The sequence below is a fragment of the Miniopterus schreibersii genome (genome assembly GCF_964146895.1).
Source record: "Miniopterus schreibersii genome assembly, chromosome: 14".
NCBI classification, from domain to species: domain Eukaryota; kingdom Metazoa; phylum Chordata; class Mammalia; order Chiroptera; family Miniopteridae; genus Miniopterus; species Miniopterus schreibersii.
In genome coordinates this window covers 36,368,506-36,382,269 of record NC_138114.1, presented here as the reverse complement: position 1 = coordinate 36,382,269, position 13,764 = coordinate 36,368,506, and the positions used below count along the sequence as shown (strand labels likewise).

The window sequence follows — 13,764 nt, the reverse complement described above, 5'->3', positions numbered from 1 at the left end:
TACATTGGAGATAATTAAGGAAAACTGAATCGGTAATATAGAGTACAATCTTGGGAAAATATTCTCAGAATACAAAGAAAAGTAAATGAATGAATGGATAAATGAATGAATGAATGAATGAATGAATGAATGAATGAATGAATGAATAAATAAATAAATAAATAAATATTGGCTTCAAAGATAAGACATCCAAATAATAGGTTCCTGAAGAAGAAAAACAAACAAAGCAGAAACATTAATCAAAGTTATGACAAGAGAAATCTTTCTTGCTCTAAAAAGAAGTCCTAATTTTGAAAATCAAGCAGGTTTACCATATTCTAGGCAAAAGTTATGAAAGGAAGTCTATGCTGAGTTGTCTTATTGTGAAAATTATAAACATCAGGGATAAAGAACAGAAAAATCATTCAGGCTGAAAGCAAGTTGTCCTCAAACTTCTTTATAGCATCAAACTTCTCAAGACAATGGAGGACTATCTCCAGTTACTTGAGGGAGATAAGATTTCTGTATTTAGACAAGTTGTTACTCTCTTATCACACTGATATATTTTCTGAAAAATTACTTTGATATTCTTATCAGATCATTATGAAAGAAACCAAAATTAAGACTTCAAGAATGGCCCTGGCCGGTGTGGCTCAGTTGGCTGAGCATCGTCCTGTGCATCAAAAAGTTGCTGGTTCGATTCCTGGTCAGGACACATGCCCAGGCTGTGGGCTCGATCCCTGGTGGGGGGCCTGCAGGAGACAGCCGATGGATGTTTCTCCATCTCCCTTCCTCTCTCTCTAAAAAATCAATTAAAAATCTTTTTTTTAAAAAGAAGATAAAATAAATATGTAAGCAAATGAACCCTGTAAAATAAATGACTAATAGAATTTTCAATATTGGAATTTATAATACCAGAGTAACTAAAATAAGAAAGGAGGACACAGGGAACAAAAGTTCTTGAATTCTTTCATAACAGGGTCAAAAGTTACTATGTTCTTTATTTTGATATTAAAATAAACTTAAGCTCAGGAATGTTTTTCTTTCAGTATTTAAGATACCCATAGATTTAATAAAAATGAGATGTCTATTATCCACAGCTTTGTAGAAATACATATAAAAACAAACAAAGTCTAGAATTTATAGCAAAAAACATAATATGAGAAAACATGAAACACCAGGGAGAATAAAACAAGAATGACAAGTAAAATAAATGTGAACTAAAGTCCTCCATGAAAACAAAGACTCAAGCTGGATTTTAAAAGCCAATGTTTTACAGAGGATACATAAAAAATAAAATTAAAATCCCAGCTGGCTTTTGGTAGAAATTGACAAGCTAAACCTAAAATTCATATGGAAATTCAAGGGATCCATAATAGCCAGAACAATCTTGAAAAAAGAAAACAAGTTGGAAGACTCACATTTCCAGATTTCAAAACACTACAAAGTTATAGTAATCAAGACGGTGTGAAACTGACACAAGGATAGACAGATAGGTTGTGGAAGAGAACCGTTAGTCCACAGTCAATTGATTTTCAACAATGGCATCAAGACAATTCACTGGGAGAAATGGTGCTGGGACAACTGGATATTCACATAAAATTGGGCCCCTACCTCATACCATACACAAAAATTACTCAAAAGTGGATCAAGCCCGGACAGGCATGGCTCAGCAGTTGAGCATCGACCTAGGATCCAGGCGATCGGGGTTCGATTCCCAGTCAGGGCACATGCCTGGGTTGCGGGCTCGATCAATGACTCTCTCATCATTGATGTTTCTATCTCTCTCTCCTTCCCTCTCCTTTCCTCTCTCTGAAATCAATAAAGATATATTTAAAAAAAAAAAAAAAGTGGATCAAAGACCTAAATGTAATGGCCAGAATTACAAAATTCTTTGAAGAATACACCAGTGCAAATCTTCATAACTCTGGACTAAGCAATGGTTTCTTAGCTAGCAACCAAGCAAAATATACATAAATTGGACGTCATCAAAATTAAAAATGTTTGTACTGCAAACAACACCCCTGAAAAAGTGAAAATAAAACCCACAGAATGGGGGAAATTTTTTTGCAAGTCATATATCTAATAGGAACTTGTATCTAGAATATATAAATAACTTCCACAACTCACTAACTTAAAAAACAAACCATTAAAAAGGCAAGGGATCTGAATAAACATTTCTCCAAAGAAGATATACAAATGCCCATTAAGCACGTAAACAGATGTTCGGAATCATTAGCCATCACAGAAATGCCAATCAAAGCCACCAGATACCACTTCACACTCATTAGGATGACTATAATCAAAGATACATAATAAATATAGGCAAGGATGTAGAGAAATTGAAGCTATCATATGCTGCTTTTGGAATGTAAAACGATGCTGCTACTTTGGAAAACAGTCTAGCATTTCCTCAAATGGTTAAATATAAACATATGATGCAGCAATTCCACTTGTAGGTATATACTCAAGAGAAATCAAAAATATAGATCCACATAAAAACTTGTACATGAATGTTCATAGCAACATTATTCATAATGCCAAAAAGTGGACACACCCTCAAAGCCCATCAGCTGATGAACAGTTCAATAAAATTGGCATATCCATACAATGGAAGATGCGAAATGGAATATCCAGAATAGGCACAACTAGACAGAAAGTAGATTGGTGTTTGCCTAGGGCTGTAGAGAAGGGATTGGTAGGGAGGAAATGGAAGTGACTGCTAATGGGTACAGTGTTTCTTTTTGGAGTGATAAAATGTTCTAAAATTGATTGTGGTGATGGTTGCACAATCCTGTGAGTATACTAAAAAACACTGAATTGTAGACTTTAAATGAATGGATTATATGGTATGTGAATTATATCTTGAAATGAGATGAATAACTATGAGTTTGAATCTTAACTTCAACAATTACCAATTGAGAGATTTTAGGTAACTCACTTAACTACTCATTCTTTAGTTTCTTATTTGTCAGATAGGGACAGTTAAATAGTACTAACATCAAATAGTTGTTTGAGAACTGAGTTAACATCTGTAAGGTGATTAGAACAGCGTGTGGCCCAATACACACCATAAACCTATAGGTTAATTAACTAAAGCCACCACCACTTCTATTGATTAAAAGCTTACTGTATTAGTTTCCTATGGCTGCCCTAGTGGCTTAAAACAACACACATTTACTCTCATGTTCTGGAGGGCCAAAGTCTAAAATCAGTTTCACTGAACTGAAATCAAAGTGTCTGCAAGGCCACTCTTTTCCATCTTCTAGAAGGTACTTCATGCATTACTTGGCTTGCGGCCCCCTCTGCCATATTCAAAGCAAGCAGTACAGCACCTTGCTTCAGTGGTTACATTGCCTTCTGTGTCAAGTCACCCTCTTCCTGTGGTACATTTACACAATGGAATACTACTCAGCGTAAAAAAAGATAGAAATCTTATCTTCTCGCCTTACAGCAGAGATGGACCTAGAGAGTATTATACTAAGTGACATAAGGCAGTCAAAGAAAGACAAATACCGTATGATCTCACTTATATGCAGAATCTAATAAACAAAATAATTATTCATTTATTTTTTTAAATTGTTGATAGTATTACAGATGTTCCCCATCTCCCCCCCTTCCCTCCCACTCCACCCAGCCCTTGCCCCACCCTAGGCCTTCACCACTCTATTGCCTGTGTCCACGGGCTATATATGCATATATGTTCTTTGGTTAATCTCTTCCCATTCCCTCTGCCCCCCTCCCCTCTGAGATTTGTCAGTATGTTCCATGCATCCATGCCTCTGGACCTATTTTGTTTGTCAGTTTATTTTTGAACAAAATAATTTAACAAACAAATTAGAGAAGCAGGGCTACACAGAAGACTTGACGGCTGTCAGAGGGGAGGGGGGTTGGGGGGCTGGGTGAAAAAAAGGTAAAGGGATTAATATAAATTTGTGTGTGTGTGTGTGTGTATATATCACATAGACACAGACAATAATTCAGTGACAGCCAGAGGGAAAGGGGGGTGGGGGAGGTGGCAGAGGGCAAAGGGATGATAAATGGGGGCAAAAAGAGACTTTGCTTGGGGCGATGGGCATATGATGCCGTGTGCAGATGATGTTTTGCTGAGTTGTACACTTGGAACCTGTATGGTTTTCTTAACCAATGTCACCCCAATAATCTCAATTTTTTTTTAAAAAGTCTCCCTCTTCTTCCCTCTTATAGGGACATTTGTGATTGCATTTAGGGCCCATCTGGATTATCTAGAGTAATCTCCCCAATTCAAGATCCTTAATTTAATCACACTCAGGAAACTTAAGGCAGCATTCATAAATTCTAGGAATTGGGGGCTATAATCTTTGCAGCCTACTAGTTACTATATTGACCAAAAGAAGAAGAAAAAGAAAGTAAATCTATGAAAAACTCCTTATGATTATTTCTAAGATCACCAAAATAAAGCAATAAAAAAGGCATTAATCAAAGTATGGTATCAACAACATTGTACACAACTTAAATTAGAAATTAAGAGTACCGCACTATTAATTACTATTTGGCGGCCCTTGTGCACTGGAAACTTTTCCTGTCGTCCCTACCCTACCTGAAAAGTGTAATGCCTAAAAAATTATTTTGCTGATGACACATCCCTTGAGATGTCTTTTTGTGCACTGTGTCTGAGTCTTTATCCGCTGAGCAATACTGCTCTGATTTTATGGTTCAGAGATTCTGACCTCCACCTCCTAAATCCTGCCTACCAGACCCACCTCCTGACTCTGGCCTCCTGGGTCTGCCATGGTCATTTGGGAGGGAAAGAGCCGGTAACTTTCCCTCTCATCCATTCCATACTTCCTAAAGTTATGTAACTATCCAAGGCTCAGCTGCCTAAGGTGCCATCTGAGAACTTTATCTTATTTTTTATCTTTCCCAAGACTATTTCCCAAGACTCCTTCTCTGCATCTACTTTACATTCTTCTTATATTCCCAGCTCTCCATCAACCCCCCTTTCTAATAAACCAATATAAAAATGATTCACATCTTCCTCCCCCACCCCTGGAACTGAAATTCTCATAGGTATCAATAAAAGTACACAAAAGTAAACGCATATATACTATAATTTTACATAAGAGAAAATTATGGTTGGGGGGGACTGCCATATAATTGAAATGACTGGATAGATTTATAAATATCTAATTTTATATCTTAAAACATAATATATCTTATTCACAAGTATTCATAGATTTATAAAAATTCACTACATGCTTAGGTACAAAGCAGCCTCAGAAATTATAAAGCTATATATTCTATTATGAAATAAAATAAAAAATTAATTAAAAATAACAATCACTTGGAACTTAAAAATTATTATCTTGGGTTAAAGAGACAATAAAAATGCAGTATAAAACTACTTTGAAAACTACAACACCACAGGAAAAAATGTATGGGATCTATTCTTAGCTGTAAGTCTCCGTATAAAAACACTAAGAGAGGATTCAGAAAAACAAATGTAAATATGGCAAGAAAACTTGAATATCTTTATTTTACAAAGAGCTCACTTAAATTAATTTAAAAACATAAAATCCAAATAAATAATAAACAGGTAAAAGATGTAAACAGACACAATACAAAAGAAGAAGCACGTTATGTGAAAAATGTTTAAGTTACCAGTAATTAAAGAAATAAAATTAAAGAAACTAAAACAACATAAAAGTAGGTAAGATTATTTAAAAAACAAGATCAAAAACACCAAATCAGAAATTCAGCAAAACAGGACCTGCTTGTGGGAGCATGAAGGATCCACTCTTAGGGATAGAAATTAATATCTTAGGGATATTACTTGGCAATAGTAATCAGTAACTTTAAAAAACATTTACAAGCTTTAATGCAGTAATTCTACTTGTGGGACTCCATCATTTGCATGCAAGCCTGCATATGGAATAGCGTCAAGCACGAAGATGTTTACTGGAAATGGCAACAACCTAAATGGTCAACAACAGGGGAATATTTAAATGAACGATGTAACTATAACAATTATGCTAACAAAGACTATGCTGTAAGATGGAAAGTACTTGTGCCTCACTGCTACGCTGAAAACCAGGCTTTAAAATTATACCTATATACAGCCTGATGATCACAACGCCACCTCACAATTTTTCAAGGTCCTAGCCAAGTAAATGCTCAGAGAGAAACAACCCAGCATGGTAAAAGGACTTTCAAGAAAATACACGAAGTATTATCACAAATGACTGTTTTCCTTCTCTGCCCTAATCTACATTTTCACATTTTCTTTAACGGACATGTGCCATATTACTTACACCCTCGCAGACAGGAGGGAATTGTCAACATTCTTGCTATGAATCAAAAGGAAACACCTCTTATATAGGGCGGCTACTGCCATTGTTCGTGGGTCTCTTAGACAAAAACTGCAGGGTGAAAGCATGTCAGGCAAAGCCCCCTCGTCTTTTCTCCGACTTCTTTTTTCCTCGGAATTCCCTTGATTTTCCGAGCCTAAAGAAATCCCACCAGCCCTCTCTTCCCGCCTTTGCACCTGGGATGTTCCCCGCCTTACTTGTGCTTTGGGGAGACAGTGTCTCAGGCACGCTGCTCCCAGTCTCAGAGCCCTGAGTCCCTGCTGCCCCCACTTCCCCGACACTCCAAACACTCAGCAAAGGGTTCGGCAGGCAGCCAAGTGTCCTGCTCCAGTGCGGCTCAGGCAGGAGGCACGGAATGAAAGCAGCTTAGGGAAACTGAGGGCCATGGAGAAAATGTGGGAGAGGTTTAGGAAATCCAACAAATGCCTTTTCTTGTGTAATAATAGTTTCATGAGATAAAGACTCAGACTTGTTTCTTGTATGGCAAATAGGGGGCCTTAACTTCCCGTTCTGGACACATATTGACTGAATGAACAAATGAACGAACGAATGAATGAGGCTTCTTGTTATCCTGCAATGACATAGCTGATCAGTGACTCAAGTGATGGCTTTGGTACCAAAATAAGCCCTGAGATTAAGGCATGCAATGACCCTATAACATGGCTAGTCAAGTGTGGCCTATGGAGGGGCGGCATGACCACCACTTGAGTCTATTAGAAATGCAGAATCTCAGGTCCCACCCCAGAGCTACTGGATCAGAATCTGCATTTTAACAAGATCCCCAATGATACACATGCATGTTAAAGTTTGAGAAATACTGCCTCGGAGCATACACACATATTCGCCAAGATGAAGCTAGTGCCTCTGCTCTTCTGTACTTCCATCAAACCATCAAGAGGAGTGATGATTCCTCACCACAGGGGCTGCCCTCAGTTCTGGCCTTGCTCCAAACTGTTTCAGGGAGCAGAGCTCACAACGGAACAGACCTGATGTGACTGTCCTAGGGCTCACCACTCTTTAGGGCTGGCCCAGCACCACCCAACTCAAAGGGGAGTTACATGCTAATGCCCTGGTGGTTAAAGAGTGCAGAAGCAACCCAAAAGACAACACAAGGGAGAAAATACTCTTAAAATGAAGTTTAGCCAAGTAAAAGCAAGTGCAATCACTGGCATTTGTGAAACCTATTTACCACATGTGTCTAATTACCATGCAAGACAATCATGATTAAGGAAATCATTTAATATGCAGCAGCTGATTGCTTTGTAAAGGTTTATTTGATTACATGACTGGCAATCCCAAATTTATAGTCAGGGCTAAACTTTGCACTTTTGCCTCAAATCTCCAGGATGGACATGTAAATAGGTTCTCTGCTCAGAACTCGAAAAAGGTGAAAGAGCATTTTACTCTAAAATCTGGGCTGTGGTTTCAGTAAAAGAGAGAGAAAAGATCTTTAAGCATTGCTCAGACTGGGAAGGGGCTTGTTGCGGGGACCAGATTGTACTCATCTTTCTAGAACCCCTGAAGTGTCCCATCCTTTGAGAACTTTTCTCAGAAATCATCACTCCCTATTCTGTTCCCCATGGCATTTTCTTTAGACTTGTATTACAGCTCTTAGGGAAGTAGGAGAACTTAATGCACTAGGAACCCAGGCTTTGCAGCCTAACTGTATAGGTCTAAAATCCCCCTCTGCCTATTACTAGATGTCTGACCTTGGCCACATAACTTCCCTTCACAGCTGTGAAATGCAGAAACTTATAATCATAGGTATATTCTGAAGATTACATGAAACAATGCATAAAAAAATTACAGTGCCTGGCATATAATAAATACTGAATCAACATCAGCTATTACTACTAGCACTTCGCAAAGTCTGGCTTCAATTAGAGTTGGTTGTATATATGTCTGTCTTTCCCACTAGACTGTAAGCAAACTGTTTATATCCCACACATCTGGCATAGGGACTTACAAATGGTAGACACAATAATATTTGTCAAATTGGTTTGAAGGTATGCCAGGAAGAGGAAAGGGAGGGTGCTAGAAGCAAATATAATGTACTTCATGATTTTACCCAGGGCCAACCTTTATAGTGTTTTTTTTTTTTTCTATTACTAGAGTCTATTGTCTCAGACTATGCTATATATAAAATGGGGCTGGGGAAACATTATTTCTGGGCCCAGATGTCCTGTTCAGAGAGTATGAGGTTGTGCTCTAAGGCACCTGAAATCTCCAGCTGTCCGCTGGCTGAAGGGGAAGGGGAGCTGCAGTTCAGCCAGAGCTAGACTGGCCAAACTGGGTGCCCAGGAGTGGGGCCACATCAGCTTTGAATATCACCCACCTAGTAGGGATGCATTTTGTTTTTCAGTGTGTTCTCTTAGAGGGATGTGGTTACAGATTACACAAGAGCTGTATGTGCCAGCAAGAGCTCTACAGGAAACTTAAAGGTCCCCTTTTAAACCAGCCTCTGGACCCTTGGATGAACATCAACTAAAATAATAGTTTATAAATATTTATTGAGTGCCCATTATATGCTAAACATTGCTGCATACAGCAATGTAGGCACTGAAGATTCAAAGGTAAATAAAGAAATTATAGTTGGGGGAAAGGAGAGGCAATGCAGAGGGCAGGAATGTGGAGATGTCTGACGAGCCACCTTAGGCATTAAGTGGTGAGGTGTTGTAGAAACATCCAAGAAAGAGTTAAATCTAAGGCTCAAAGGGGAAACTAACAACCAAGATGAGGCCTGAAGGAGTGATTGCGACAGCTAACATTTATTGAGCATATACTATATGCATAGGCCCTGCTCTGAGAACCTTGCATGAATCCCTCATTTAGTCCTTACAACAACCCTATTAGGTAGATACTATATTCTCTTCACTTTATAGATGAGGAAACTGAGACACACAGTCAGTAAATGGTGGAGGTGGGGTTCAAACCCAGGCAGCATGGCTCCAGACTGAGGGAAAGAAGTCAGATAGGCTTTCGAGGCAGAGATAAGCTCCTTGTGACAGTCAAGAGGGAGGAAAAAAGTAACATCTTTTTGGGAACTGAAAGTGGCTGGGGGTGGGGGCAGAAGCTCAGTGACGACTGGGCTTACTCCGCAGCCTGGAAGGGAAACCAGAGGCAGGGGATTTCTGGTCTAGTCTAGCTGTGTGATTCTTATCACCTAACCCCTCCTGGCCTCAGGCTCTCCCTTTTTTAAGAGGCAATAATGACAATAGCTGGGCTGTGCCACAGAGGAGGCCATGAGTACCAAAGGAGAAAAAAGTATGTGAACTTGACAGGAAAGCACAAGTTTCTTCCTAGACTTGCAATTTTATCAGTAGCATTACCCCAGCAGCTTCAAGGTTCTGCAAACCTGGAACCAACGGCGTCCGGGCAGCAGCGAGGGCTTGGGAGTAGAGCAGCAGAGTGAGGGAACGGAAAAGCCAGCGGAGGCTGTGTCCCATCGCCTGCCTCCAGACTCACCACTTACTGTGATCCCGAGGCAAGCCACTCTCCCACCACCTCAACTCCATCATCTATAAAATGGGGATGGTAACTTGGCACTCATTTCATAAACTGATGTGAGTAATAAATAACACGTGTAACGTGCCGGGAGCTGTTCTAACCACAGAGTAAAGACTTAGTAAATGTTAACGGCTAACATTATTATCCTTATTAAGAAATCCGTTGGCTGCTCATTGTCATTCCTCCGCGTTCTATGTGACAAAAGCGTGTGGGGTTATCAGAAATTAGAAATAGTGAAGCTTTGCAATCCTACACACTCACACTGCTGCAGAGATTCCTCCTGGCTCCCACGGACTGGCAAGCAGCTAGCTTTCCGTCCTGGCAGAAAATGCCCAAAAGAGGTAAAAAGACAGCGACTGCACACCATTTGTGCAAAGCAGGCTGCTCTTGCAGTTTTTAGACAAAATCTAAATATAGTCAGTCAAACACGCCTTGCTTTTTTAAGATAAAACTGTTCTTCAGCCCTCCATCCCCTCTGTCTGCTGCCCCCCCTCCCCCCCCCCCCATACACACTCCACACTCCTCCCAAGAAACTTTCAGTCTTTTGCAAGACATACTCTGGGGTCCTCTGGTGACAGCCTCTGGCCACATTAACTTCTCAGACTCCCTGAAGAGAAGCCTTTGCTAATTTCACAACAGGAAAGCACGCAGGAAATTCGAGAACAAAACAAATCTACAAGCTGAGCCCAGCATCTCCAAGCAAACGCGCTGAGGTCCCGACCGAAGCGAGATGACTCTGGACTATAAATGAGGCAGCTGCCTCTTAAACTGCCAGGGGGACGGAAGAAGTCATTTACCTCTTAAAAAACCAGATCTGAATACAAATGGTAATGAATATTCATGAGCCCCTTCAGCTGCCTCAAGAGCCACCCCCCGAGTAGGACTACGAGGCTTTGCTTCTTTAAAAGTTTCCCAAAGCTCTTCCTCTGCCTCCTCTCAGAAGGAGAGGGTGGGAAAGTTCATTCAGGGCTTTCTGCCTCCTGGCCTTTCAAGTACTTGCTTTTGGTCTGGGCTTTAGGTTTTTGGGGGTTGTTGTTTTTTTTTTCTTTCTTCCTCGGTTTTTTTGCTCTTAAGGATCCGGATCGAATCGATTTGCTCTTACCCTTTACATCTTCCATCACTGGCAGCTTTTGTGTTCCTCCTCTTTGCTCTCACTTTTTCAGCCTCTGCTTGCTGTGGTCGGTCCCAGTGAGAGAGGTACTCAAGGAACAGAGATATAACAGACCCTCCGGCTCGTGGGAGGGGCTAAAGCCGCTGGCCCGTTTAGGAAGGAACCTCTAACTCAGTCTTTTTCATTGACTGGAAACGACAGATTGGCCTTGGTGAAGGAGGCCAGCTGCTCATTTCCGTAAAGCTCAAGCAGGCTTCCCAGGGTGGTAACTTTGTGCATTCGGGTTCCCGTACCTCTCTCCCGCTCTTTGCCTCTTGCATTGTTACAGAAACCCATCTTCCCCCTTGAGAAATGTACCTCGGCTGCAGGCAAAAAATGCTATTTACTTATTGCAGTTTTGAAGCCAGATAACAGGAAACTTGTTACCTTGATACCCACTGGGAAAAACCGATAACAGGAAACTTGTTAACTTGATACCCACTGGGAAAAACTGGGACGCAAGAACAGTTCTTCCCGCCCTGGGAGGCTGATCACTTCTGGTCCCTGAGGAGCAATCCCTTCACAAGACTTAGACCAGAAGAGCAACGGATCACCCAAGGGATGGACGCAGCAGTGGCCGAAGTCGTGTTTTTGGACGCGCGGCCAGGTGCCACAGCAGAGGAGGCTGCGGGCTGGGAACAGCTCTCTAGCTGTACTGACGCCAGCTGTACACCTTTTTTCCAAACTATGACCTCCTGCCTCTTAAGCCTTCTGAGCAGGAATTGCCACACTCGGTTTTGGCGAGATGACCCAAAGACAGATAAGAGGATGACCAAAAGATTTTAAAAACTGTATATGAAGTTATTTTGAAATCAGGACAAGAGCTAATCCTCGGAGAGGAAGGTAAGTCCTCAAGTCCCAAGGCTGCCTGGGCAGCTTCTCCCTACAAGAGGCTCTCAGAAACCTTAGCATTTTAGGTTTGAAAGAAACCTCAGACATCTAGTCTAACTAAGGTTAGAGATGTGAAAAAGTTAAGCCACACTTGTTCACAAAGATAAAGAGCAGGTAGATGCTCTCTCTTTATTTGCTACCCTGCTCCCCAGCACCTAATACAGCTTCTCCCACGGTGTAGGCTCTCAGTAAATATTTGACGAATGGTTGAATGAAGGAATGAATCGCAGCAAAGCAGAAACGTAGATCTGGTTTCTGATTCCCGGTTCGTGTTTTTTCTATATTGCTTCTCCAGCATGAGAATTTCTGTCTAAAGCCAATTATACCATCACACATTTTTTTTTCACATAAACCAGTAAATTTGTGACCACTGAAGGTTGCATTTGACTCTGTATATAAAATATATTAGCTATACAGTCACACGCCACTTAATGATGGGGCTCATTCAGAGAAATGCAAGGTCAGGCGATTTTGTGCACGTACACACAACTAGATGGGATGGCCTGCTACACACCTAGGCTATATGGTAGAGCCTATTGCTTCAGGCGCAAGCCTATACAGCATGCTACTGTACTAACAACAGAGATTAAATCAAGCACAAGAGAAAATGATGCAATCAAGAGAGGCTCTACACACAGGACATGGGAGGCTGCTGCCGGCATGACACAGCGTACTGCTTTACAGCAAACTTTTTTATGCAAGTAGAAAGCGTACACTCTAAAATAACAACAAAGGTATGGTATAGTAAATACATAAACCAGTAGCAGAGTTGTTTGTTATCAGTGTCAAGTATTATGCGCTGTATGTAATGGTACATGCTATGCTTTTATATGATTCTCAGTGCATTTGTTTATGCCCGCATCACCACAAACAACTGAGTAATGCATTTGCTATGATGTTTCCATGGTTATGACATCAGTAGGTGATAAGAATTTTTTAGCTCCATTATAATCTTATGGGCCCACCTTCATACATGCAGTCTGTTATTGACCAAAACATTGTTATTTGGTGCATGACTGTACTTTCAATCACTTTTATTTTTTAATAAGGGCAGGGCTGATTTTTTAGGTTAGGCATCTCTGTTGTAACCTTGCACAGCATCTGCTCTATGTATGTGCTCAATAAATGTTTGATGTCTTTATCTGGGTCTGTACAACAAGACTATTTTACTAAATGGCTTACAGTTACAGGACTTTGCATTTATAATAACAACTAATTATAGTAAATGGGGGGGGGAAATAATGGATGCCTCCTCTAGAGCCAGTTTAAACTCCATCTCTAATAAAGAACATTTGATATTTGTCCTGTTGTGGTAAAATTGTTTTTAAGTAATATAATGGGATACATGGGAAAACCAACAATTTTTATAATAGGTTTATAACTGTCTTGGCATCATTGTTTTGGAGAAAATTTTGAAAAAGAGCATGTCTACAGAACATCCTGTGAACTACAGAATGGAGAACAGACCATCGAAGCTAAAAGGAGAAAACAGTGATCAAGGGGAAGATCCAGAGTGAAGTGAAAGAAACAGACAGACCAGCACCTGCACATGTCAAGGAGAGCCCCACTTTGGGCGCTGGGGCAACAGTTCTCTCTCTCAAACAAAATTTAAATTCAAAGACTCCTATCAAGTTCTACCTGGACACTGCATCGTTGACTAAAGATTACTTCGGCAATTGACTCAGTCTCTTTCAATTTCATCATAGAGAAGCTAGCAAGTAAAGTACCAACTTCTGGTTGCTAGTCATAATAACTAGCAGTACTTCATGAAAATTTTAAGTTCATCAGGTTGAATATACAATAATAGAAGCATAGTTTTAGCCCCCAACTCATGTGAGCCTTTTGACATTTAATGCTTTTATGGTAGCATACTTTGTGCTACAATTTAAT

The 13,764-nt window shown here is 40.3% G+C and overlaps 1 protein-coding gene across 1 annotated transcript in view; it reads right to left on the bottom strand.

The window, feature by feature from the left end:
- The window catches only part of ENTPD1 (ectonucleoside triphosphate diphosphohydrolase 1), an 86,434-nt gene extending 75,360 nt beyond the window's left edge, over positions 1-11,074 (bottom strand). The window contains exon 1 of the mRNA XM_081158449.1: positions 10,936-11,074. Within this exon, the coding sequence (XP_081014575.1) occupies positions 10,936-10,951 (16 nt within the window). The 5' untranslated portion in view covers positions 10,952-11,074. The remainder of the gene's footprint in view (positions 1-10,935) is intronic.
- Between the last annotated feature and the right edge of the window lie 2,690 nt (positions 11,075-13,764).